Genomic DNA, 27,262 nt, shown 5'->3' with positions numbered 1-27,262 from the left:
ATGAGAATATAGTCTTCATAATAATAATATGACTTAAAAATAAGATATGTGTTTACTATTTTCAACTCAAATGAATTGCAATTAATTATACAAAGTTAAAAATTCTAAAAATCATCGATGATTTAAACAGTTCTTTTTTTTTAAATAACAAAACAGCTGAAAAAGGGAATGAAATAATATTCAGAACAATTTGCTGAATTTTACAGCATATTTTTACAGTTCTCAAAATATTACCTCAATTTTTTTTTTTTTAAAAAGGAAGTAAACAACTAAATAATAAAACTAGAATTTCAGAGTAAATTTTTATAATTATATTTTAGCATTTGCTAAGTGTTAATGTCTAAAATAGCTAATGGCTTCAAGTAGTGCGCCATTGAGGATCAGAACTTACCAAAGCATATGACGTTATAATTAAGTTACAGATGTCTAGATCAACTAGTGAATCCTCTTGAATACAATGACCAGTTTAGTTTTTATCCCGTTGAAAACAATGACCAGTTTAATTTTTATCCCGTTGAAAACAATGACCAATTTAGCTTTTATCCCCTTGAAAACAATGACTAGTTTAGTTTTAATATTCTTTATACATTTATTCTTTTAGTAAGTTGTACAATTCAACTCTGTACAATTGAACGAACGATTGTGACATACCCTTCTAATGAAGCCTAAATAAAAATAAATGTATTACTGTAAATTTTCAACGCATCTATTTGTGTTCATTAGCGGATTCACCGGGGGGAAGGGGGGGATGGGAGCGACCATATCCCCACAAAAAGCTACATTTTTATGCGACTGTACATAAAACATTGTATTACTTTATTATGAATTGGTGTAAAACTCCATGTTTCAAGTCTACGATAATCATCCAGGAGGCGATCCGCTAGTGTTTGTGCTATAGATTTTAAGTAAATTTATTGAAGTTGCTTGTTATTTCTAAATCATCTTGCACGACCATTATTACTAAATCAGAATATGTTTGAAAAATGAATTTCGACTTGACGAAAGCATATTCTATTTGTCAGTGAAATCAACGTATTACTGATATCAGCTTGAAGTGTTACTTATTACGAGGTTCATATTAATCTAACTCAAACTTAAAAATAAGGATTTTAGTCATAGTATCGAACTTGACTCGTTAGTTTTACTCCGACAAATCCAAGGTATCAGATCTCACATTTCGGAAATAATTGATCCGTTCTTGTGCCTCTCAGAACGAATTACATGTTATATGGATTTCAGTATGAGTTTTGATAAAATTATTTTCTAATATTATGTATAAATGTATAAGTGTATAACAAATGCTTGTGTATATGTAATTATGTATCATGTCTTAATTAAATGTTATTTGAAAGAAGATTTCTGTTGTATAAAAAAAAAAGTTTTAAAAAGTGGAACAATTAACTGATGTGGTAGTGTACATGTTCTTTGACCTTTTAGTCTTTAATATGGCATGACATGATTTTGGTTAATTTTTAAACCTATTCAGCGTATTCACGTTAGTTATTGTATTATATGTATACGATGTTACTATTTTTGTTTATTTTCAAGATAAACACATTAAATGGCACGCTAATGAATCTACAAGTTTTAAACCATAGGATCTAGGACGATTTCTGTTCGTCAAAATTGGAACTCTAAGTTATGGCACTTCAATTTTAGTATTGATAAATGACAAGTCTAACCAAAGAAAACAAATTCTACGTAAAAGAAAACAATTCCTTTTTGTTTAGTTCAAGTGTAATGCGCATCAGACTATTTAAGTAAATTCATTATTTGTGACATCTATAATCATTATTTCAAAAGCATTTATCATTTTCTTGATTTTTGTTATGTAAAAGTGTGAACTCAGCAATCAAAATTACTAATTTAAAATTAACTTTCAACTACAAGATGTTCTAATCAATTAACAGTTGCAATTTCAAACACGTCATAAAATAAACTTGTTTACTCCTAAGACTGTTCTTGAATTTTAAAAGATTTTTTCCATATTTTCTTCAAATATTATTTTTTAAAAATAAATAAATCTTTAAAAATTTGTAGTGTGGCTTTCAAAAATACAGAAAACATTCTATGTAATCTAAGATAGTATCTTGTTTTCAAGAAGTTCTTCATTTTGAATAGTGTTTCATCAAAACATTTGAAGTCGTAAATAACTTCAAATATTTTTCAAGATTCTAGAATTGTATAAGAAATAAAATAAAAAAATAAAAAATTAGTAGTAAAATGTTAATGTCATCTTTCAGTTTTTTAAAACATTATTTTGAAAACTGTTAATATAGCCGTAAAACACAACAATCAATCTTGGAATAATGTTTCATATTATCATCCTAAAATGACCAGCATTAATTCCTACAACTGGTTTAATTGTTACACGTTCGGGCATCATTTTCTTTTTTAAACAAATCTTTGACTGGTCTGAAAAATTAGTGATCAAATAGTGAACAAATAGTGATCATATTTTAATTTAAAGTGACATACAGGAATTAACATAACCATATATCTAGCATGACTAACTTGTATTTCCCGTCTTTGATATATCTTCATAATGATTTTATATGAAGATGTATTTTTAATCTGTTTCGTGTCCTTTTATTACAGTAACTTCAAATGTGTATACTGCATATAAAAATGACATACGAATAACCACATAGAACAACTTTGTATACTTAGAACTATAATATTGCTGAACAACTGCACCATATTATTTCTTTTTTTCATCCTATTCATTTATATGTCAAAGTATTTTACTTAGTAGAATTAAAAATAATTTTATTTACTTATATAGTTTTAGTGATTTCGTTTTTACATTTCCCTAAATGTTCCTTGTTTTGTAAGATAAAATTGCATCGTATGTTAATTCAACATTATTTAATTTAATGTCATTTTTCTATGGTTTTAAACTATAAATGAAAATGGTTTTGAGAAAGAAAAGGTACTTAATGGAACGCTGCTTGTTCAAGCTTAGGAACTATATACAAACTTAAAATCTAACCAAACCCAAATACTTACAGTTGCAGTAAAAATATCATTGCCTTCATCAAACTCATTGTAAAATGTCGCAATAATATGTCTGATGAAGACAATAATACCTTATCGAAACTGTACTGCAGATTAGAAATAATGAAGTATTTCTGTTGGTAAAATTTTATTTTCATCTTTATTATAAATAAATATGAAGATGAAACCAGTACAATTGAATTATTCATATTTCTATTAATTTCAAAAAATAAATAAAAAATAAACAAAAGTTCTTCATCATGGGATATCAACTGGATAATAGAAATAAGATGGCGCAGGTACTCAGCAATTTTAATAGTTCTCTCAGTGGCAGCTGTTGAGAGAAGTCACATCGATAACAAATGAACTTTTATCAGTACAAAATATGGACAGAAAATTAATTTAATGTTCTAATTCCTGTATACCACAATTAGAACCTTAAATAAGTTATCTTCCCTCAGCTTGTAATAATAAAAGTTTAATTTTCACAGATGCGATTTCTCTCAAGAGCCGCCACTGAATTCCCTATTTCAATAATAAACAGAAAAAAATGTCTTCCTCATTGATGGATTGAATTGTTAATATTTCGCCTTTAGTCTATGCCCTTAATTACCTATTATAACATTATAATATTCACCTTGAAACTAAACTTTAGTTTCTTTTTCGTTCAGTTACTTTGAGCAAGGATTGTTTTTCTTTTTGTTAATATGATCATAGAGAAATACAAATATATTAATTTTTTTGTATGCTTGCCATTCTCTGGCAAGGCGGTCTCAGCATTTTTAACTACTACAAAATGAAGCAATTAAGCTGTAATGGTGAGAGAAGTATCAAATAAATGATCAAAGAAAAATTGAAATAGTGTTTCAAGTCTCTTCATTACATAAGTAAAAGGTTACTGAAAACTTTCTTAAGAAACCAAAATGATGCTAGCGGAAAACGAAGTGAAACGATCGCTGGGATATTAATATACAGAAAAATCCGTCGTTAAAAGTTAAATATTTATTACTCTATTCAAAAATTTTATTTTAAATGTCAAAAATATATTCGAAATTGTTATTCTTTTTGTTAATTTTAAAACAAGTAAATATTTTGTTTTCAATAGAACTAAGTTGGGAATGCGATGACGTATTCTGGTACTTTCTATGTTAATTGCCATTTGTATTTGTAATTAAACACACTTGTATGTAATTCAAAATTATCAGCAGCGCTTATTATTTTTGTTGTTGTCAGTTTTGAACAAATAGTGTTGTTGTATAATTCATTATCATTTTTTAATGAATACAACTCATAATTTTTATGCCTTATGAAAAATTGTTTCAAGACAGCAGCAGATTCTTATCTGTCTAGAAATAAATTTTGGTTGTCGCCATGCTAACCAAACTAAAGAAATATGCCATTTTTCCAATCTACAGACTTAAAAACACTATTTCAAAAGTCTCTGATGTAAAATGTTCTAGGAAATTGCTTAATAAAGCTACATGAGAAATACAGCTTCAATATTTTGTAACAACTATAAATTACATTAATATGAAATTATCTTCCGTAAAAACACTTCTGTTTGCTCGTTAAATAATAAATCGACAACTATTCTCATCAAATGACGTACATAAACATAGGGTAAAAGATAGTAGTGATTAGTGCACCACAAATTGCTGTTCCATTTTTCGCTTCTAAAAAGACAAAATTGGTATAATACACAATGTGTGATTCAAGAAGTTCACACACAGTTCCTTCTCAGAGTATGAATTACTGCTTCTAGGTAAATTCGTATACGACTTTTTATCATTTTGAAAGTAATTATGTATTTCAAACATAAAGACAATAATACATCTTGTATGTAACGGAAGCTAAGTTTAATGAAAAAAAAACTTTCCATACTATGAATTTCCACATATTATTGCAAATTATTAAATTCGTATTTAGCGAAAACTGTCTCATGAGGAACCGAAAAACTTTCTGACCGTAAATAATGTACAGTAAGCGTCCAAAATGCAATGTTTGTTTCATCTTGAATTTTCCACTTTTATGTCTTAGATAAACTTAAAAGAATACTTATTTATCATAGATATAAGAGCACAATAGAAAAGGAACCTATATATGTTGAAAACTTAATAATATATAACAGTGTTCAAAATGCATTGAACTAAATATAAAGTTTGTACCTTATTAAGATATAGAAGTTTTTATCGGCTTTCCAATACTATAATATCGCTATTATATTTGTAGTCTATAACAAATAGAGAGGGAAAGGTTATTCATACAAATCGTACTGTACTTTCATGTTACCAAACACTTGCCTTTAAATAAACGATCATAAAGAAAGATGAGAGATTTTTCTGCTATTGTCATAATTATTAATTTTTGATTTTATTTTAGCAATATTTCAAGAAAAAGGGTCAATTTTTAACACAAACGTAAATCATCATTTCTTAATAACAAACTTTTGAATATATATATAGGGTGTTACAATAGAAACATGAACACTCAAAATGCCATAATGTTATCTGTTTACAATTAGTGTGCATGCAAAAATAAATTATTTTGAAAGTCTAATGGTATAAAGAAATATTGCAGTCTTACTAGATTGTAATATAGCAATTAAATTTACTCACACAATCAGAATTTCATGTTTTGCGAAATGTGTCTGCACTTGAAAAAGTCTAATTGTGCTGAATGAAATAATGTGCTGTTACCAAAATGTAAATATGCTAAAATAATGTAATGTATTCAAATAATTTGTTAAAGTATGCAAGTTTCTATTTACCAGTCTTTTCAGTAATATAATTATTCTTATATTTGTATCAATAACACTGTTCGTGCGAATTATACTTTCGCGTACATAATAGGTGATTTCAAATATTCACACAACATATGTTTATTTTTTTTTTTTTTAAATCAGTGACAACTCGTGAGAGAAGTTACATAAGTAAACAAATTTTCGTCACTTCAAACCAAAGGCAGGAAAACTTACTTAACATTCCAATTCTGATATACAAGAATTACAGTATTAGAAAAGTTTCCTTCCTTTAGTTTTAGCGTTAGAAGTTTAATTTTACTCATATGACTGTTCTCAACGACCGCCGCTGTTTTTAACGTGATTGAAGGCAGGTTGCAATTCATTATTCATGTTTTGGTGGATGAGTATAGAATAATTTGTTGGCACTTAATTTAACTTTATGTTAAACAGATTAGTAATATTTTGTGATCCACTGAAGTATATATATTGTCTCATATTTAGAAATGTATAGATATATTACCTTACGTCCTCATTAAGAATTTTAACATCATACTGGTTCATTCGCCTCTTCTTCGGTATGCCTCTTTCATCTGCGCTGCTAAGTGTATGACATATTGATGGAGCTTTTCATTCTGAAAATCCCGTAACTCGGATGAAATAACTTTTAAAATTAAATTTTATGTAAGTTCATTACACACACCCTAAGTCATGATGAAAAAATTGATGATATGTTCCTCTCAAAAACCGTTACAAAGTAGAAAAGCGCTTCACAAATGATCGCTGTACACAAAATTTGATCTGTTATAATCATAGTAATTACATTTGTCTTAATTGTAGCATTAAAAATGTTGCACTTGCTACTTAAATTTGCGAACAAACATTTTTACAATTGAGACAATCAATCATTTGTGAAACAGTTTTCTGATTTGTTAGTTTTTGAGGCGAACATTCAGCAATTTTTCCATTATTATCTGGAAGTGTGGAATGAGATTGCATAAGATTTAATTTTAAAAGTTGTTTGATCTGGGTTATGGGATTTTTCAGAATTAAAAAAAAAAAATCATCAACATGATATATGTACGTTAAAAGCCTGCCTTACTAAAAATAATACAAAATTTACCATTTTTCTTTTGCTTGTTTATTCATAAGTGAGAGGAGAGAATGAAATGCAACTTATCATAATCATAGATAATGTTATTCTACAACAGAAACTATGAACCTAAAGAATTTTCAATGTTGCCATCCATAGAAATTACAGTGTTGCCAGAATAACAGCTCCCCCAAAATCTAAGTTAAGGCAGCGACTAGAGGAACGAACTCAACTGCATTTGGTTACGTATCATGTTGTTTTGGTTTCTTCTGAACTACTTTTTAAATAATAGTTGTATTTAGTTCGTAACAAACAAACAAAATAATTTTAACATACAGTTATTCAAATTAAATAATAATGTTATTTAAAAAGTAATTCACAGGATACCAAAACATAATCAAATTAAGTTGAGTTCATTCCTTAGTAGCTGTCTTAACTTAGATTTTGGGGGAAATGTTATTCTGTCAACACAGTAATTTCTATGGATGGCAACACTGAAAATTCTTCAGGTTCATATTTTCTGTTGTAGAATAACATTATCTACGATTATGATAAATTGCATTTCATTATCTCCTCTCACTTATGAATAAACAAGCAAAAGAAAAACGGTAAATTTGTATTATTTTTAGTAAGGCAGGCTCTTAAGTAGCGAAGCTGAAATAGTCACACTAAAGAAGAGACGAGCGAAGGTTTGAAACAACGTGTTCAAAGTCATAATTAAGGTGTAAGGTAAGATGTCTTTATCTTATGTTTACTGATAAGTGATATTGGGTGCATGTTAAATTAGTAAGATGACAAAGCTTAAGCCTATCTCTGCACCTGTGGTCCTCTTCGTTTAGTTTATATTGATATTTCGACTCGTTCTGAAGTAAAGTTCGCATTTTTTTTTTCCGGGCTGGAACTCCTATAATACCATCGTTGTGTACTTATGTAAGTCCTGTGAAGAAAATGAACCCCGAACTCTTGGACTACATTAGATTTTTTATTCTTTGTTTGGAATTATTATCGGTCCACTAACACACGAATAACTCAATTTCTAGTAACTGTTTTGGTATCAAATGTTACTTCTTGATGTTCATTTTTACTTGTCACTATCCACACTGGTTTCCATGCATACTTACTTCACTGTAGTAGTGAAATGTAAATATTTACAACTATGTACAAATTCTTTTTCGTACTTAAATATTCTTTTCTCTTAGCACAAAAGCTTGACCAGAAGAAAATTCAGACGGCATTCAACATCGTATGTACCACTGTAGCCAGATCAAGATTTTTGTCAACTCCAAACTGTATTAAGTTTTGAATTTAGCATTAAAAAAAATCTTTGAAGTGAACCTGTGAAACTGTAAAATGAAAATAAAAATCTTGAGTTAAATTTTTATCTTTCTTTTGATTTGATATATCGTCGGCATTTAGGCAGAAGTAACTACTCCAAAAACATACGAATGGAGTCAAGTACTTCTTCCAGTACGATAACGATACACAAGGTGAAGCACACGACGTTCTAACATTGTCAAACTAGATGTAGCAGGTGAAATTGTGATGCTAAGCGTTCTTATCCTTAGCATAACAATGTCATCTGCTATATCTAGAATCATAATAAAATCAGAACATCGTATATTTCACCTTGTATATCGTTATCGTACTGGAAGAAGTACCTAACTCCATTCATGTGTTTTTGGAGCTGGTGACTTCTGCCTCAACGCCGACGATATACAATTCCATCTTTGATCAAGATTTCCGCTATCTAGGTTCAGTCTTGGGGTTTTTATCCTCATAAAAAGAGATTCGAAAACGTAGGAGTTCCAACCTGTAAAAATATAAAAATAATTACGAACATAACTCCAGAGCGAGTTCAAATATCAACATAACCTAAAAGAAGAGGATCACGGGTGCAAAGGTAAGCTTTGTCATTTTATTAATGTCTTTATCTTCTTAAGTATGCTTCCTATAGTTTCTACCAGTAATTGTACCTTGAATTATATCGACAAAGATTTAGAACATGTGTAGGGAAAACTTGGTAAGTCTTTACTTTGGCCATTTCATTCATTTTATTTACTTATTTTTTTTTTTCTGATTCTTCGATTCAGTGATTTGATCTTTCGGTACCGGTTTTGATAACTTACCTGCTAACCCATATATATAGGTTAGAGCTAGATTGGTTCCTTTCTGAACCAAAGTTTAATATTCAATTCCTATAGTATGGCCGAGCAAGTGTTAGCGTTACTCATCTCCTTACATCTAAGGGTTGTGGCACTGACTTCAGAAGTAAGTTGTAAGACTTTAAATTAAAATACATAATTTGTATTACACTTATTCTTAAATGGTATTTCACTTATGAACTTCTAAAATCACATATAGATGAAAACAACAATGTCTTCACCACTGATTTTTCTTGTTTGTTACTTTTGTGTTTTTGTGTTCGTAATAATTGAAAACTGTACAGTCACCAATAAAAGTAAATACTATATTTTCTATATAGTCTCTACATGTAATATACTATCTTCACTGATGATTGTACAAGGCTTAAAATTAACGTGAATATCTAACAAATAATAATTTTAAACTAATTTAAGTCGAAAAATTAATTAACAGAAATATTTGACTAGATTAAAACAAATATATTAAACAAAAAGTAAAATAAAAACGAATAATATTTCTTTTATATAAGCAGTAATTCACTTTCTGAGAACAAAGTAATGGTGCAAAATTGTTTATTTTGTACAAAAGTCAAAGGATCTTGAACACAGATGTATGTGCATGAATTACTTTCCAGATTCTGTTTTATTTTGTTTTTACATACATATTAATATACTGTATATACTTTCCTCTTTTTTTGGTCATCCGACTAGCATCAAATGTGGAAAAATATCAATTTTTACATCTTCTTTTTCCTATTCTTTCCTTTTGATTCCGTAAAGTCACTTTTCCTCGAACAAAAGTACGTTTGCTTCTCATTATTAAAACATAGTTTGTCTATATATGTGTACGTAAGTAAATCATGTCTTATTCATTCTTCGGTTCAATACGTTAACTTTTTAAACTGTGCAACATGTTTTTTTCGCATTTTTGTTGTTTTTTGTGTGTTAAATTTGTGTGTTAAACACTCAAGTAAAAGTAAAGAAATATATCACATGGCAAATATCATCTGAGGCTGAAATCAAAGAAGTCACTGAACATCGAAAATGTCAGAATCTGGGCTGCCGTATCCACTGGAAGCATCGTCACTGGAATTTCGGCCTGGTAACACTGTTTTACCTCCGCTGGCAACACCGAGGCACACTCCAGGCTTCAGTGGTCCAGTTGTAGTTGTAGTAGAAAACGAATGAGGAAGCAAACCCAGTCTTTCGGTTAGATTGTCTCCTGGCTGTAAAAGACGAAAAATTGAAAAAAATAAATCCAAATGTAGTTGCATAAACAAGATTTTTTAAAAAATAATGGAATTCCAAATTCTGCACGTAAAATTTTACATACATATGTGAAATTAATAGAACATAAAAAATGTTTAAAGATAACATGGGACAAAAGTTTGATGTTTTATCTAAACTGCACACTCGTGTTCTTTCGGATATAAATATTGAAGATTTGCACCTACTAAAAATTTTCAAATACAGTACTTCACTTTATAGGAGGCATAAATCTACAAAATTCTTTTTATTCGGTATATCTATACGAAATATTTTCATGATTTATACAACTGAAACTTCATTCATAACTGAATTCTCTTGACAAAGGTGCATTTTTTTTTAATCTGCACTGACAAAGGTGTCAGTAGTTCCCTGAAACAGTTTGTCGCTGCCTGCAGTATTATAGGGTGTTTCAACTGTGAAATGAAAATGTCGTACAGGTACATTGAAATAAATGATAAGTTAGATGTTAGAGTTTATGATTAAGTAAAAGCCATGACTTTATCAGTAAACTTTACTATTAAAATGTCACCACAAAAAGTGCACATCCAATCGTATATGTTCGTTTGCCAATAATTGTTATTGCAAAATACAATTTTCTAATTTTCTGTACGTTGTTTATATTTGTATGTAATTTTGCCCATTGATATTGAACTTATCAACATAAAAACTTATATTATGATGGCACTGTCTACTGTTGCATTAGAATGTATTAAAACATGTTAGACATGTTAGCGAGAGTATTAAGAAGAGAATCAGAGCTGCATTCTTCGATAACTCTGGATTGGTTTCAGTATTAATGATGATAACCTTCTGACATGGTTATATTGTTCGTCGAAAATGGCATAAGCTTTCTTCCTTTCGTGGTCGATTAAAGATACAGTTAAAGACAATTAGTATGTTTTTCGTTATAATGTGGAAATTATTGTAGTAAGTAAAACACTAGTTGGAGGTCACTAAATAAACTAGAACTTAAATTAAACTCATAGCGCAACAGCCCTTGGAGCCCCAGGGCCAGCTGTCTTTTGACCTTTGAAATGATATGTGTTATGCACATCGGCTCCTCACACCGTTAATGATGGTTTTCTAAACCAGTGTTCTTTCTTTTAAGTAGATCCCCAATTATCCTCGCGATACTGAATGGATACTGCAATGTCAACACTATCTGGTGAGTACGAACGGCCATCTATCCTTCCTCTGATCACATCTACAGTGTGACTAGGCATTGGCATGTAATGAACATGGCAACTAGAAATGAAAAAAATCTTTGAGTTTTACGTCCCACGTTATGCCGGTTAGGCTAAAGGAGACGGTGATGATGAGTAATGAATGAAATTGTGAAATGAAGAAAGTGGGAGGAAACGGGAAAATCCCGAGAAAACCCACGCACACGGTGTTTGTCCACCACAAAGTTCACTTGGCGGAGGCTGGAATTGAACCAGGGACCCCAAGCACCAGAGGTGAACGCTCTACCACTGAGCCACCGCGGCTCCAATTAGAAACGAATCAGATAAATATTCACAGAATTATAAGATGTGGATAAGTGTTGATAATTGAAAAAAAGAAAAAACATATATTTCAAACATCGAAAAATACGACTTTTAAAAACAGAGAAAATCAATTCACATCGGCAGAAAAGTTCGGAATGCTGTTCAAAATAACATAGAAGTCTCAAAAAATTCAAGTGGAACTTCGGCCGCCATATTGAGAACTTAAATGATGACCGTCTTAATATTGCTTTGTATGTATTAATGGAATAGGAACTAATGCATTATAATCATTAGCAAAAATATACATACGTCCCGTTCACCTTGTTTTGTTAGCTTTCCAGCCAATTCACCAATTATAATATAGTTTTATGTACTGCACAGAGAATTGCGTCTTCACTGCGTTAAAAAAAAAAATGTTGATTTGTTCCAAACTTGTTCACTAAATAGCATGTAGGATGCTAGCACACATTTTTGCTGTTAATTGTACAAGTCTAAAATTTTGTACACACTGTTCTAAGTGGGAGCAGATCAAAATCGATAATCAACATCACTTTGCACTCCTTCGTCATTTCAGACAATATAAAACGCCTATGACGGACAGAAAACTGTATTTTATGTGACGACTTGTTTATCAATTCATAACATTGGTAAGATGATTAGCATCTTTCCTCAAACTAAGGACTATTTTTGTACACGCCTAGTACACAAAAAACCAGAATGCAGTGAATTCAATTCTTTCTTACACAATTGCGTGTTTCAGTAAATTACCTATGGTAAATATTTTTGAATTTGAAACAAACTGTCTGCTTTGTGGTGTAAAATGCTCAAGAAATCGAATTATTAAACGATTTGTTTGATGTTTGCTTAAATATAGCGAAATAAAATCGTCACATTTGTTGTTGAAAATGAAATTGTTTTTGCAGCAGAGTTGTAACCTGATAAACTGAAACTACCAATAATTTCGTGGCTGCTGAACATGTATTTCATCAACCATATTTATTTTTTTATTCTCTAACAGTTTGCCTGAAATTCTGTGCATACGTTCTTATCGAGATCAGATCTAAATTGATTAATCAACATCATTTTCCATTTATTTGTCACTTTAGAAAATATATGTATGTAACAAGCTTCAAATACTACAGAAAACTCTATTAACTGTAATTATTTGTTTTCCAGTTCATAACGTTGGAGAAATTGTTAACAGTTTCTTTCTAAAACCTGGACTATATTCTTGCACACACCTAGTATACGAATATCAATATAAGAGACAATTATTTCTTTCTTCCAAAAATACACGTTTGAATAAACTATGAGATCACTTTAAAAAAGAAAAAAATTCTCAATTTTTCTGTTTTGTGGTTCAAATTAACAAAATGTTAAAGAAACTGAATTAATTAACAATTTAAGCGATTTGGAGCTCGCTTTAATACTGTGAAAAATATTATCCATTCCTATAACGATAGTATGAATATGTTACTATGGACAATGGTCCGTAGCGTATAATATTTTCTTCTATGGCCAGATTGCCTATTTATGTTATATAGTTTGTATCAAACATGTATATCTAGGTTTTTTATAGTTTAATTTAGAACATAAAAGGTATCCCATTGTGAATGAGTGTATATTCGTTTAAAAAGAAGATATTTTGTAAAAAAAAATAGAACGGATAAATGTTAAAGTATTTTCGAAAAATACATAAATTCGAATATATCGTATTCTGTGTTGTATCATTTTGAACAGTTAGTTAGTGAATTACGTTTAAGTAATTCTTTATTACATCAAAAATGAACTTAGGGCAAATATATAACGGAGTGTGAAGTGAAATGAATGGATGAAAACTTAACGTTATAGTCCATAGTTGAAAATTAAATTATTTTTGCAACTGAGTTGTAACTGATAGGTTACAAACTATCAATAATTTCGTGGCTGCTGAAGACACGTTTCATTAACTTTTTCTTAAATTCTCTAACAGTTCGCTTGAATAAGAACGTGAATCAGAAAATAAACAACTCTATTATAAATTGAAAAAGAAAATTTTTCAGTTCATTTTGCTGAACGATAGAAAGGTGAATCCTAGTGAAATGAGGTTTTTGATACCTTGTTAGAAAGCTACATCTCAAATCATTCTGTGAATTAAGAGAGGAAGGAAGAAGAGATGGAGGAAAAGTATAGAGACAATATTTTGATCACTGTCATAAAAGAAAATGACTTGTGGTTTTCTTCATTGTGTTAACTGAATATCATATACTCTCCTCGAAATGATACGAGAGAAAGAAATAGACCTAAATGAAGAAAGAGTAAGAATGTATTCATGTTTCTATAATAAACCTTTGAATCTTCTTCTCTGCAATATTGATTGGACTTTCAGTACATTACACAAATACCCTGAATTTGATTAACATCTTCCAGACAGTAATGCACCAATGAAGTCAAAGAGCTTCTTATATACTTCATCATGGAGTTTATTTTCCTGTTGTCCACACCCTTTTTCAAACAGAGTGTCAGTGAAAAGTGTGGAAAGCCAGTGGAAAATCACAGTTGATCTCTGCCCACAGCAGCCATCAAGTCATATTTTGAAACAGATCAGTTATAAATCAAACACGGTAATTACTTTGTTTATCAGTAGCCTTAGCAACCTCATTATCTCGGTTTTGCTTCATAAAACTTTTTCCTGCCCGCTGGGATTGCTACTAAGATAACTATATCTAACATTTGTGTAAGATACAACAGGAATTTTTGTTTTGTCTTTCACTACTTCGCCTTAAAAAATTGAAATTAATTATTTTCTTGTAAGTTGCTAAAGAAGGGGAAATAATAGAGGAAAATCCTCTCTCGTCAAATTAAGAATGTAGATCTTCATAATTTTAAGAAAAAATATCATTGGTTATGTGCACTAAAATACTTTTGGCATCTCATTACTTTCTTTTTATATTTATCAGCGAATTTCTCAGAGTTCGTTTCTATTCCTTAGGAGTGGAACTATTTACTAATTACCATTAATTTAGTTGTTTAGTTATCTTCCATGTATTTTTGGAAGAAAGAAATAATTCTCTCTTGTATAGATATTCATATACTATGTGTGTGTATTCTCTCTTGTATAGATATTCGTATACTATGTGTGTGTATAAGAATATAGTCCAGGTTTTAGAAAGAAAATGTTAACGATCTTACCAACGTTATGAACCGATAAACAAATCATCACACAGAATAGAGTTTTCTGTAGTATTGGAAGCCTGTTGGATACATATATTTTCTGAAATGAAAAAGAAGTGGAAAGTGATGTTGATTAATCGATTTAGATCTGATCTCGATAAGAATGATTTGCACAAAAATTCAGGCAAACTGTAAGGGAAATAAATAAATAAATAAATAAATAAATAAATATGGTTGATGAAATATATATTCAGCAACTAAGAAATTATTGATAGTTTTAATTTATCAGTTATAACTCTGCTGCGAAAACAATTTCATTTCCAGTAGCAAAGGTGATGATTTTATTTCGCTGTATTGAAGCGAAGTTCAAGCAGTCACAGCGTTGAAGTATCTAGACAAAGAGCTGTGCTAAATGGATGTAAAAAGAGGTCTAAGTTCTAAAATATATATATATGACAGGTAGAGACCTGTCATAACCAACCAAGAATTGCTGTTAATTATTAATTTTAAATATCACTAGTCCTTGATATACAATGTGTATAAAAGAAGGACTGTGGTTGTACAAAAATAATGATTGAATAGTACAAAAGAAAATTTCTTTTAAAAAAGAAGTAGAGGAAATTTTGAACTAGAATTAGTTAATAAAACAATGATATATCATATTCACTAATTAAAATTTAGCAATTAAAAATAGTTGGAAATAAAAATAATTATATATAGTACTGATGTAGTACATGTAGGTTTATTCGTTACTTATACCCACTATACTTTTATATTTTCCATTGTACAAGGTTTGCTTTAGTAGACTTAAATCCGAATAAAACTACACGCTGAGCAAAACAATACGTTTATCGTAAAAATTGTTAACGTATTACAGTTTCGCCAACTAACCACTTGGCTTCATCAGACACTATCTATCTAGTCATAGTGTCTGATGAAGCCAAGTGGTTAGTTGACGAAACTGTTACACGTTAGGAATTTTTACAACAAAGGTATTGTTATATTTTTATGTACACGCTCTGTATTTGGTCATCATAAAAGCGTGAGTATAAACATAATAATTTCATTAAATAAATTATTCAATTTTATAGCAAAATATGATTTGATGTGACTTGATTCATTTGTCATTCTGTAAACCATTTTACATATACATTTGTACAAAATGATATAAAACTCGGCAATGCTTAAACTGAGAGAATACTTAGGTCAAATGTAATATTTATATTTTAAGAACTTATAAAATGAAGGTAAAATCATTTTTTTACAATCTACACAATAATAGTTATATACATAAGCTACATTATTCACTATTACTATTACTATATACATGTAGTTACTAGCTATATAGAATAAGTAATTTAACAATTTTTCAAAATTACACATTAGCAGATAATTTATTTACTCTATAGAACGTAATATTTAATAATAGTTGGCGCACTACGTTGACAAAAGAACTCATTTTCTTATTATCCTTTATGCACTCAGAGGTTATTATACAATTTTATACCCATGTTAATGTGTTACCCGTATATTATTCTGTTTTATTCGAACAGATATTTTTCTGTATCTGTGGACCAGATTATTTGAAGAGTTCTTCTTCTCCAAAGAACTTCCTGATCATATGACAGGTGTCTAGTATTACTGATGTTTGTAGATTTGTTCGGAGGTGTGCGTTTATCTGCTCAAGTTGTGTCTCAGTACGTTTAGGGACAATTGCAGTAGCTGAGATAATGTTTGGTCTTACTTTAACTATCTGACATTTCCATAGCTTCTTCATTTCGTCTGCCAGATCTTTATATTTGCTTATTTTTTGTAATGAATGTTGTACATATGTTATGAGTCAATGGTACTGCTGCATCTATGAGGGTTACTTCTGGTCAATTTTATTGATAATAGTGATGTCGGGTCTGTTTGCAGGTACCTTGACATCCGTTCTTATTTCCCGATCCCAGTAGAGTTTGTATTTGTCGTTTTCAAGTACTGGACTTGGCTGGTATTTGTAGTATGGCTTGGTATCGGCAATTAATTCCATGTTATGTGCCAAAAACTGGTGAATACTTTTTGCAACATTTTGTGTGTTTTTAGATAATATGTGGTAGCCATTATACGGCATCAGCCTATGGCGTGTTATTATTATTATTATTATTATTATTATTATTATTATTATTATTATTATTATTATTATTATTATTATTATTAGTAGTAGTAGTAGTAGTAGTAGTAGTAGTAGTAATAGTAGTAGTAGTAGTGCAATTCAGTATTACCTGAAAGCTTAAATTATAAGCCCTAGATGTTACTAAATCAAGGTATAGAATTATTTTGTTATGTACCACATATATATTATAAATTTATTGCACTATTTATGTAGCTATGTATCTTAGAATTTTCGTGTATATTATCAAAGTAGAATGTATCTATTTCCATGCACTTAATGTAAAATAATTTTTTTCATTTGCAATTTTTATTCAACTTGTTCTGTACGATACAGTAGGCCTATATACAGTGCTATAGTATACTTATTGCTATTTTTAGCACCAATAATTTTATTAAAAATTTATACTGTATTATTATTGTTGTTATTTACAATATTAAATTCTTATGTGATATCTGAATGTTTTCAATTGATTGAAAAGCACAAGAGAAAGGCCATGAAGCTTTCACTAGATTGCAACAGTTCAAGAAGACAGTGACGTGAAGTTCAATAACTGGCCGGTAAATGGCATGAGATTTACTATCCGGACTACTCACGACACAAAGGTTTCTTTCAAGAGTTGACCACGAGGGTATTTCCTCAGACTTTGAGATTTACTTCCCGTAGAAAACTGTTAAAATCTAGGATAAAGCTAGGAAAATTATATAAAATATCTTCCAAAAGTAAGAGCAAATAATTTGCACGTCAATTTTGAAATTTGTAAACATTATTTGCATTAAAGTTCGAAATTTGTAAACATTATTTGCATTTTGGTCCGATATAGTTATTCTTTTTATTCACTTCGTTGACAACACTTTTCTATTACATTCGTTCCGAAAAGATGAAGAAAATACTTTTGCATTCTTGTGTTTATTCTTCATTTCTGACACAAATGCACTCTTAATGTTTTTTGTAGCTTACTCTGCAGAATGTCCCAGTTGGATTTTGTAACATTATTCTCAGGGAAAAAATCATGTTCATCCTATCTGTTTAGTAAGGTGAAAGACGGTAATGAAGTGTGAGCTACATATTCTAATAGCTTTTCAAGTTTGTGTTAAACATATGTTGACTAGTGGTCTAATATAGAAAAAAGGAGTGAAAAAGAGGTTTGTATGTAATAGTGTACAAATGTAGAATCAATATTCTGTAAGCTTAGTATTTTGTGTTTGTCAGTATATATTTCTTATTTTTTTTATTTTGCCTTGCGTTTGACAGTAATCCATTTCAATTGAACTTCGTATACTCTTATTTCTTTGAGCCCTTCAGACTTCTTTAAACCTACTTGAAATAATCTATTTTAAAATTAAACTTTGAAATTACAAGAAATTGTGAAACATAACAAAAGCCTCTTTCAGGTACAGAAAGGTTTAAATTATTTAGCACAGATTAAACATTATACACGTTTCGGAAACAAATTAGAAATTAATGGGAGTTAATGGTATATATATATATATATATAATGTGTGTGTGTGTGTGTGTGTGAGTGTGATGCCTATAGTAGATTTGCCAATATTTAACCTATCAGAAGTGCTACTTCTAAAATAATATGTTATAAACTAGATAAAATTTTCTATTTTTATGGTTTTCCAAATAAGTTATTACAAGACAATGCTTCCTATTTTTCAAGCGATTTCTTTAAAAAAAAATTATTTAGTTTATGTGTTCAGAATGTTAGTACTGTTCCTTATTGGCCATTTGAAGGAGTATTCAGAAACTCGTAAGACTCCTAGTGAGTTATATTTAGGTAGGAAAATGTTCAATCCACTAGACAGTCGTTAGATTGTTGATTTGATAATCTTACAAAAGACTCAGAAAATTAGTAAAAATATTGTTGAGAACATAGAAAAGCCATGAAGAGGAAATAGTTTCTAATAGAAAAAAGACACTTGTTATTTTTCGATAGGTGATCTAATTCTACTAAGCAGGTAATAAAAGCTTCTATTAACACAAAATTTCAGCCAAAGTTTTGGTCTTAGTATATGACACTATTTATTATCCTTAGTTACTCAACTCAAAATACTGATTGTTTGGTTACAATCAGTAGAAAATGAAAATGTTAAAATAAACTGTCATGTAATGTATATTAAAAGTACCCTTAAAGAATGCTGTTAGCAATTCTGGTTAATTGAATAAAAGAAGAAAATATTTAGCTGTAAATTAGAAAAATCACATTTAAAGTTACTGTTTTGTAAATGAGATTAATTGCTATAATAAAAAAAGAAAAAATGATAGAAAATTGTAAAATAAAAAAAGGAAAGAGTAAGAATGTAAAGGTAATCAATTAAGTATTTATCATTAAAACTGAGTAACTTAAATTAAATGTAAAGAAAATGTGAAGTTTAAAATAAGGAGCTTTACTATTTGTGTCTTATGTATCTGTGTGAGTGTATATTGGTTTTGTTTTTGTAGTCCTGCAGAAACTGTTTGTTGATGTTGTGGAAGGATATCTCTAATTTCCATTCTTTCTGTACTGCAGATACTGCTAGAGATTACCGAAATACATCTACATATTAACGTCGCACAGTTTGGTTGATGATAAATTACGGTGAACAGGCATCAAAATTTTCTTCAAGATTGTAAGGAAAATTTGGATCTTACTGAATGGTGAACGCGCCATATTTCGAACTTTATTTGGCCCTACATATCATCATATGTTAAGTAGAATTTGAATTTTGTTTGTGGACACCCGGTAAATGTATGTTTACCTTCTTCTTGCATAATTGATTCAAAGACATTGAAGACCATTGAAAGATTATTTTCGAATAAATTTATAACATTTCTTCAAAATTTAAAGCCGTAAGCATAATTTAAATTGTAACATTATTCTCAGGGAAAAAAATCATGTTCATCATATCTATTTAGTAAGATGACAAAATTGTGTATACGACTTCTAAGCGGTACTACTATCTGGACGATGCTACGTGTGACGTTTATGCGCTGTCAGCTGTATAATCGAAAGAAGGTAATGTAAGTGTGAGCTACATATTCTAAAAAGTAGCTCTTAAAGTCTGGGTTAAAATATGTTGAACAGTGATTTAATATAGTGTGAAAACAGAGCAAAAACTAGGGTTGTATATAATATTATACAAATGAGGCACCTAGTACCAAAAACCGCTTTTTTTAACGGAAATTGAGTTATATATCGCTTGTTATATGTTTGATGTAAGGGAATTCCATTGAAACAGAATTTTGTTTAAAAGCTTAATATTTCATGCTAAAAAAAAGTAGTTCAAATATGGGACTTTGTACACGTGTATATGGAGCTTCACTGCACGTTTTGCAAGATTACTCGAAACTAAGCGAAGTGGATGTGGCGGATTTTGATACTAGGTTCCTCAAATATAGAATCCATATTCTGTAAGTTTAGTCAGTATTTTGTGTTTGTTATATTTTATTATTTTGCCTTGCGTTTGAGTGTAACCCATATCAACCGAACTTCGTGGAACATTGATACTAATACCTTGTTGAGTACTAATACCCTTATTTATTTTGGCCCTTGAGGTTTCTGTAAACCTACTTGAAATAATCTATTTCAAACTTAAAACTGAAATTACCAAAAATCGTGAAAGATAACTAAAATCGCTTTCAGTTACAGAAACGTTTAAATTATTTAGCACAGACTAAACATTATAGATATTTCGGAAACAAATTAGAAATTTATGGAGAGTTAATTGGCATATATATATATATATGTGTGTGTGTGTGTGTGTGTGTCAGGGCCGTGCTGGGATACTAATGAGGGCGGTGGACAAGTCTACTAAAAGGGCGCCCATACAAACGGGAATATATATATGTATATATATATATATATATATATATATATATATATATATATATATATATATATATACTTGACTTGACTCCTCTATTTCTAAACTCATTCTTTACAAATTTCAACGCGCCTGCCCTATAGAGACTTCTTATATTCCATGTTCCAAATCTCATGTCGATTTTGCTTTGCTGAGTTGGTGCCAAGTTATCAGTTCTGATCTGGGGATTCTGCGAACTTATCTGAACAATCCTTTTTTTTTTTTTTACAGGATAAGGTTGTTAGCCCCACACCAAATCCCCAAGGTGGAGGATCACCCCTTGTCTGTCCGCGACTTCTTATTCAGTATATTCGCAACTAACCTCTATATCCCAGAGGCCACCTCCTCGATCCACAACCTGACGAGGCGCCGTGCCGTGGTGACAGGAAGACCACATTTTACGGAAATTAATATAGCTATATTTCAGAAATACAATAGGCACTGTTTACCCGAACACTGCTTTAAAACACACAGGAATAATCAATATGCTCGATTATATGGATGTGTATTAAGACTGTGCAAGCTTCGATGCCGTAAAAATCGTAATTAGAGACTAGTGTTAGTGTAGTATTACATAAATGCATCGTACGTTTGACTATCCGAGTTATTCTTAATGGATCACATTGTTTCGTTTTATAGCTACATAACTTTATAATAAGTGATTATACAATTTACCTGATCTCTTCCAATAGCAACTAATGAATTTATAATACAAAACTGAAATACAGAAGAATAAAATTTAAAAGAAAATATGTGATATTTCGCAGGGCATCTTATGTAAAGGGCGCCTTGTATTCTTCATAGATTTAGTACTACCAGTCAGTATTTGAATTTATTATACAAAGCTGGTATACAAGATAACTAAAACCACTTATCTATAATGTGATGTTTCGTAGGGCGCCTTATGCAAAGGGCGCACTGTACCTTTCACGGGTTCTTTACCAACAGTAACTGTATTATTTATTGTACAGACCTGTGCTATACAAAAGAGTAAATAAAATCGTTCATCTTTGATGTGGTCTTGCAAGGGCGCCCAATGTAAAGGGCGCACTGCACCTTTCAGTTTTTTTTTTTTTTTTTTTTTACCAAAAAGCTGTAAGAATTTATAACTAAAAACTTGTACCTTTATTTATACTGTGATATTTTGGAGGGCGCACCGGGACACGTCCCGGTGTCCCGGTGGGCCAGCACGGGCCTGGTGTGTGTGTGTATTTGGCTATTATTTGTTGCTTATTTATACTTATTACAATTTATAGTAATAAAATGTGCATGGTTTTGAAATGCCTTTATCATTACATACGTATGTCCCAGTGATTTCCTTCAGCAGAGTGATATTTTGTAAACCTATTAGCGAAATCTTGCATCAGTGTAGCCGTGGCTATACTTGCTTACCAAGAGTGCGTATGGTACAATTCGTAAACAAAAATCACTCGCAATTATGTATTTGGCATGGTGCATTTTCATATAGATTGGTAGAGTCCAAACCAAATTAGCCAAAGTCGTGCTATACCCTTCGAGACATTCCAGTTATCAAACCTGAAGTATTATTGTGGTTTTGAATGTCTGAAATATCGCCTTTCTTCTCGCAAGGTACGCATAGTTTCTGGCCTCTGGAAAGTATCTCAATAGGAGTGAAATAAAGTATCGCTGTGTACTTGCAAAGAAGTCGTAATCAGTGGAAAATACGCTGTCTGGAAATCAAGAGTGTAAGTCATCACATAGAACACAACCGGCCATGGATAAACGAACTGTAACAGATAAGTGACCTAGTGACGTGTCCAAAGGAGGGTTCTGGATTTTAATCTTCTCCCTTCAACAAGATATTATGAAAAAATAAACATTAACTCTTCCAGCCTTTTTGAAGTCGTGGAAAGAAAATTTACTGAAATATTATATACTATACTAATTAACCAAATTCTGGATTTTTTGTTGAATGGCAAAGCAGGGACGTACGCAAGGGGGGAGACCTGGGGGTCCGGACCCCCCCCGAAATTTCGACTTTTTAAAAATTTAGCCTAATTTTAGGGGCAATTTTAGGAATTTTAATATTAAATACCTTCATATTTAGTTTGGACCCCCCCCCCCGAAATAAATTCCTGGGTACGCTACTGTGGCAAAGCTTTCAATCTCATCAAAAAATCAGAAGGTAAAATCCAGACTAAAACTTTATTACTTTCTTAAATAGAAAATTGTACTTTTTAAATTTAGATTCAAAATGTAAACAAGAAAACAATTTGCCTGCAAAATGGCAATAAAACTGAAAAATATGCTTAAGTAAAGCTGTTCTCTTTGCAAAATGAAGAAAGGACGCCCTATCGGAGAAGCCATTTGAAACAGAACTGTATTTTCTTACGCACAGTTCGAATATGGATCAAAAATTACCAATTACAAACTAAGACTTCAGGTCTAAATAGAATAGATCACATTTGGTCTGTTTTGGAAATCTGAATATACTACTGTAGTCGGCACACGCAATTTAATATATGTAAATGTTAAACGTGTAAGTTAAAACTTGCTTTTAGGGATCATACAATACAAGCTGAGTTAAAGATCTGGTATGATAGCAGGGGGAGCTGTAGGTGTGTGCTTTCTCATTTTGCCCATAATCGTTTGGCTAATGAGTTACCAGTTGCTTTCCTGACGAGATGATCAGGATGTCCACCATTTTAGGCAAAACATGAACTTTTTTTTTTTTTTTACCTAGTTTTGTCATATTTGAAAACTCCTAATTTTAAGAATACCTATTAATCTCTTCCGAAGAAATTTTTAAGAGAGCCCAATGAAACGAGAATTTCAACTTATCTATAAAAGAAAATCTTGATAGAACTGCTATCTTTCCAAAGCAAAATTTCGGGAGGCTTCGTGCAAGTTGTCAGTTTCCGAAACAAATTGTAGGGACACTTTAATTAGCTATTCAGGAGGGGTATTATGTGCCAACTTTTTTCTTTTTCGTAATAATTTCTCACGGTTGGCGGATTGGTCGATAATCTTAAACATTTTTACACACTCTCAAAAAGCAACACTGTTCTCACAGCTGCATCTGATTTGCCAATGGATGAAGGAAGTCATTACACATTGTTGGAATCGCAAATGCAGTGCCGACGCGTTTGAAACATTACTTTGAGTCTTTAGAATACGATAAAATATTGTAGCAGCCTTAGGGTGACCCACGAATTCCCGGCAACCGGTCGGCCGGCCGACCTAACATTTTGTTGCTGGCGCAACTAATGCTTTCCACCCTCCGCCAGGTAACGAAATTCTAATCAATAGGTTAGATTTTCTGTTACTAGGCATACTATCAGTTGGCTGCCGCTGCTGTGAAGTTCTCTCTTATTTTGAAGGCTCTGTATAATAATATGGAAACTAAATTCCAATAATAATAATAATAATAATAATAATAATAATAATAATAATAATAATAATAATAATAATAATAATAATAATAATAATAATAATAATAATAATAATATAATTATAATAATAATAATAATAATAATAATAATAATAATAATAATAATAATAATAATAATAATAATAATAATAATAATAATAATAATAATAATAGCTACGAATTTCATCAATAAATATGAAAATCGAGACATTTTAGCCTTAACAAGACACAAGATGGAATGGACACAAGACTTTGCCTAAAATGGCGGCCTTACTCCTGATCTTAAATCCTTTGATAATCCCATCTGATAATTTGTAAGCAAAACAATTATAGGGTCAAAACAAGTCTAAAAAATGTGTGTGTGTGAGTGTTTATCTAAATGTGAGAAATGTAGTGTTTTGTGTATGTTTATTGCGACAGGACATATCCGGCCGTCGCTGTAGCCATACCTGCAAATTACTGACTTGCCTTCGTATGTGTGCTAAGCTGCTTGGGTTGTACGCCATATTTGCAAATACCAGTCGCTCTTCGTAGTCGTACTCACACAGGATCTTGTTCTCGCACAAGTAGAACCTGTCTCCTACGCAAAACCTGTTAAACAAAGAGAAGAAACAAACTATCAAGTTAAAACATTGCGAGGTACAACGTATTTAACATCTATATTACCTTATAAAGAAATAGATACATGTATGTATGTCCCAGTATAATTTTAGAACAAATGAAGCAATTCCAACCAAACTTGGTATACTAGTGACTTACATTCTGAAAACAAATATTGTGAAGGCAAGACACCCTCTAACACTCATAGCGCCATAGGAGTGGGGATGGAAAGCAATAACATTAAATATAATCGAAAATGACTGATATTAATGTCGAATACACAGTTTTGGAGACCCTGAAATGAATAGTGATACACTCGATGCCATTTAAGTCCAAGCTCAGCCCCCATCGGTATAGGAAGGTGAAAAGGGATGAAAAATAATAATTTCCAAAATGACCGAGATTGGTGACGAACAAGAAAACGTGCGTACATTCATGTACTGTAGCTACACTTATGTTAATATCGTAAGTAAAATCTACCTATACTGTCTGAAATTATTACAACTTAGCTATTAATGGATTACCCCATTATTTCAAAGATAATGTTCTGCCTGAGGTGAAATCACTTAGAGACCAAAAATTAAAAAAAAAAAAAAAAAATGTGATCGTCTAGTTATATGGAATGTCGAGATACCGGGAGTCAAGTTTGCGGAACTCTACTGTATTAAGAGTGTGATTGACACACTCAGACGCCTTGCTTTTATAATAAGAATATATATATAATCAACCAGCAGAAAGTAAAATATCAATGACCTTAATTTTTGCATCCAAAATTATATTTTAAAAAAGGAAAGTAAAAATTAGTAGCTGTCACAAATGTTCCTTTATTCATTTCCTTTTATTATTTGCTTTTCAGTTTTTTTTTAAAAAAAAAAGGATAAAAATAAAATTTAAAAACTGCCGTAGAAATCTTGAATCTGTTTGTGAAAAAAGGAAAGTTTTTTTAAAAAAATAGGAAAAGCACTCTCGGCTTGAGGTCCTCAAAGAAGATTTCTTGATTTCTTGACGTCAGAAATTATTAATGGCGTTCTCAGCTGCCGACGACTCGGGGAACGTATTCCACCAATTTTGTTAGAAAATGGTTTTAAAATCCAGTAGGCGCCTTTCATAACGGGGGCTAATGGCTTCTTCCCGAATGTCAGTCTCTCTTTCTCTCCCCCTTCCCCCTTCTCCACCTCCAGTTACGTCAAAAAAAAATCTTTTCCATTCCACTACCACTAATAAGCCGTCTCCCCTCTCCTCTTGTCTTCAATTCATCAAACGATATGAAAAGAAAAGAAATTAACATTTTGAAAGGATAACATAAATTAAAAAATTTTATCTGTCGTCATATATATATATATATATAGTCTTATTAGTAAGGACAAGTGAATCTTGGAGATACGCAAAATAAAATTTGAAAGAAAACAAATATTATTCCTTACAAAATTAGACTATCCTAGACGATCCTATCCTCTGTCGTGCTAAACGATCTATATATTAAAATTGCTAGGTTTATATGTTTGTCTCCAATCCTTTCGACAATGAGATCTCGAAAACCACAAGTGCTAGAAACATGCCGTTTTCACTGGTCGATTCTAAATTATCCATTCTGATTGAATATTTTTTTTAAAAAAACATGGCCGTTTCTTCTTTATTACATTTTTAAAGATACACTGAAAGTGTTGAAATTTTAGAAAAATAAAAGCATCATATCCTACGAGTTACACATTCCAGCACCACATTATTGTATATGGGGGTTGCATGTCTCTCAGGCGTTTGTTTCATGGGCAAATGATAATGAAAAACGAAGGATAACCATTTCTCTAGGCTAAGATGAATCTTTATTATTTGGAGTGTTTTGCCCAATCAACTCCATATATCACTGACATCATAATTGATTGTGTATATAATATATTTGCTTATTGCATACTGTATGCAAGAATAAAGAAAAAACTGATCGATCATACATGAATTAGGAACTCCAACCGGAAGTAGATTCAAATATTACAAACGGCAAGAGATATTGAAAAAAATAATCGAAAAGATCTCCCCTTTATGGTACTCTTCGTCGATTTTTATCAAGACATCTTTCACTTGTGTCTGTAAAAGGACATGTACAGATGTTGTGAGGAACAACAAGGAGATTCATGCTCATATGCGAATGATGTGCTGTGTAGAGAGCGCAGGTTCAGCTAGTTTTGTTTAACTTTTAAGGGAGAATATTCTCCATGTTTTAAATTAGTTTCTTCGTATGACATTAAATTGAAATTGAAATAGTCTTGAAAACTATAGTCATGTCGATGTTGAACCGTCCTCCAATCATATAGGAGATCCCGTAGTTTCGTCGCTAACGCTCTCGCCTTCGGTGCGAGCGGTCCCGGTGGAAGCATTCGGTCGAACAAATGTAAAATG

At 31.0% G+C, this 27,262-nt stretch overlaps 1 protein-coding gene across 1 annotated transcript in view; it reads right to left on the bottom strand.

Annotated features, from left to right (window-relative positions):
* Positions 1-1,500: 1,500 nt before the first annotated feature.
* LOC145670369 (LIM domain only protein 3-like) overlaps positions 1,501-27,262 on the bottom strand; it is a 437,118-nt gene continuing 411,356 nt past the window's right edge. The window contains exons 5-6 of the mRNA XM_081738973.1: positions 24,718-24,859; positions 1,501-10,194 (exon numbers count right to left, since the gene is read on the bottom strand). Of these exons, the coding sequence (XP_081595099.1) occupies positions 9,997-10,194; positions 24,718-24,859 (340 nt within the window). The 3' untranslated portion in view covers positions 1,501-9,996. The remainder of the gene's footprint in view (positions 10,195-24,717; positions 24,860-27,262) is intronic.

This window comes from Thermobia domestica, chromosome 14 (assembly GCF_964235325.1).
Source record: "Thermobia domestica chromosome 14, izTheDome1.hap1.1, whole genome shotgun sequence".
NCBI classification, from domain to species: domain Eukaryota; kingdom Metazoa; phylum Arthropoda; class Insecta; order Zygentoma; family Lepismatidae; genus Thermobia; species Thermobia domestica.
The sequence above is the reverse complement of the archived record's forward strand: the minus strand, read 5'-3'. Positions and strand labels throughout refer to the sequence as shown.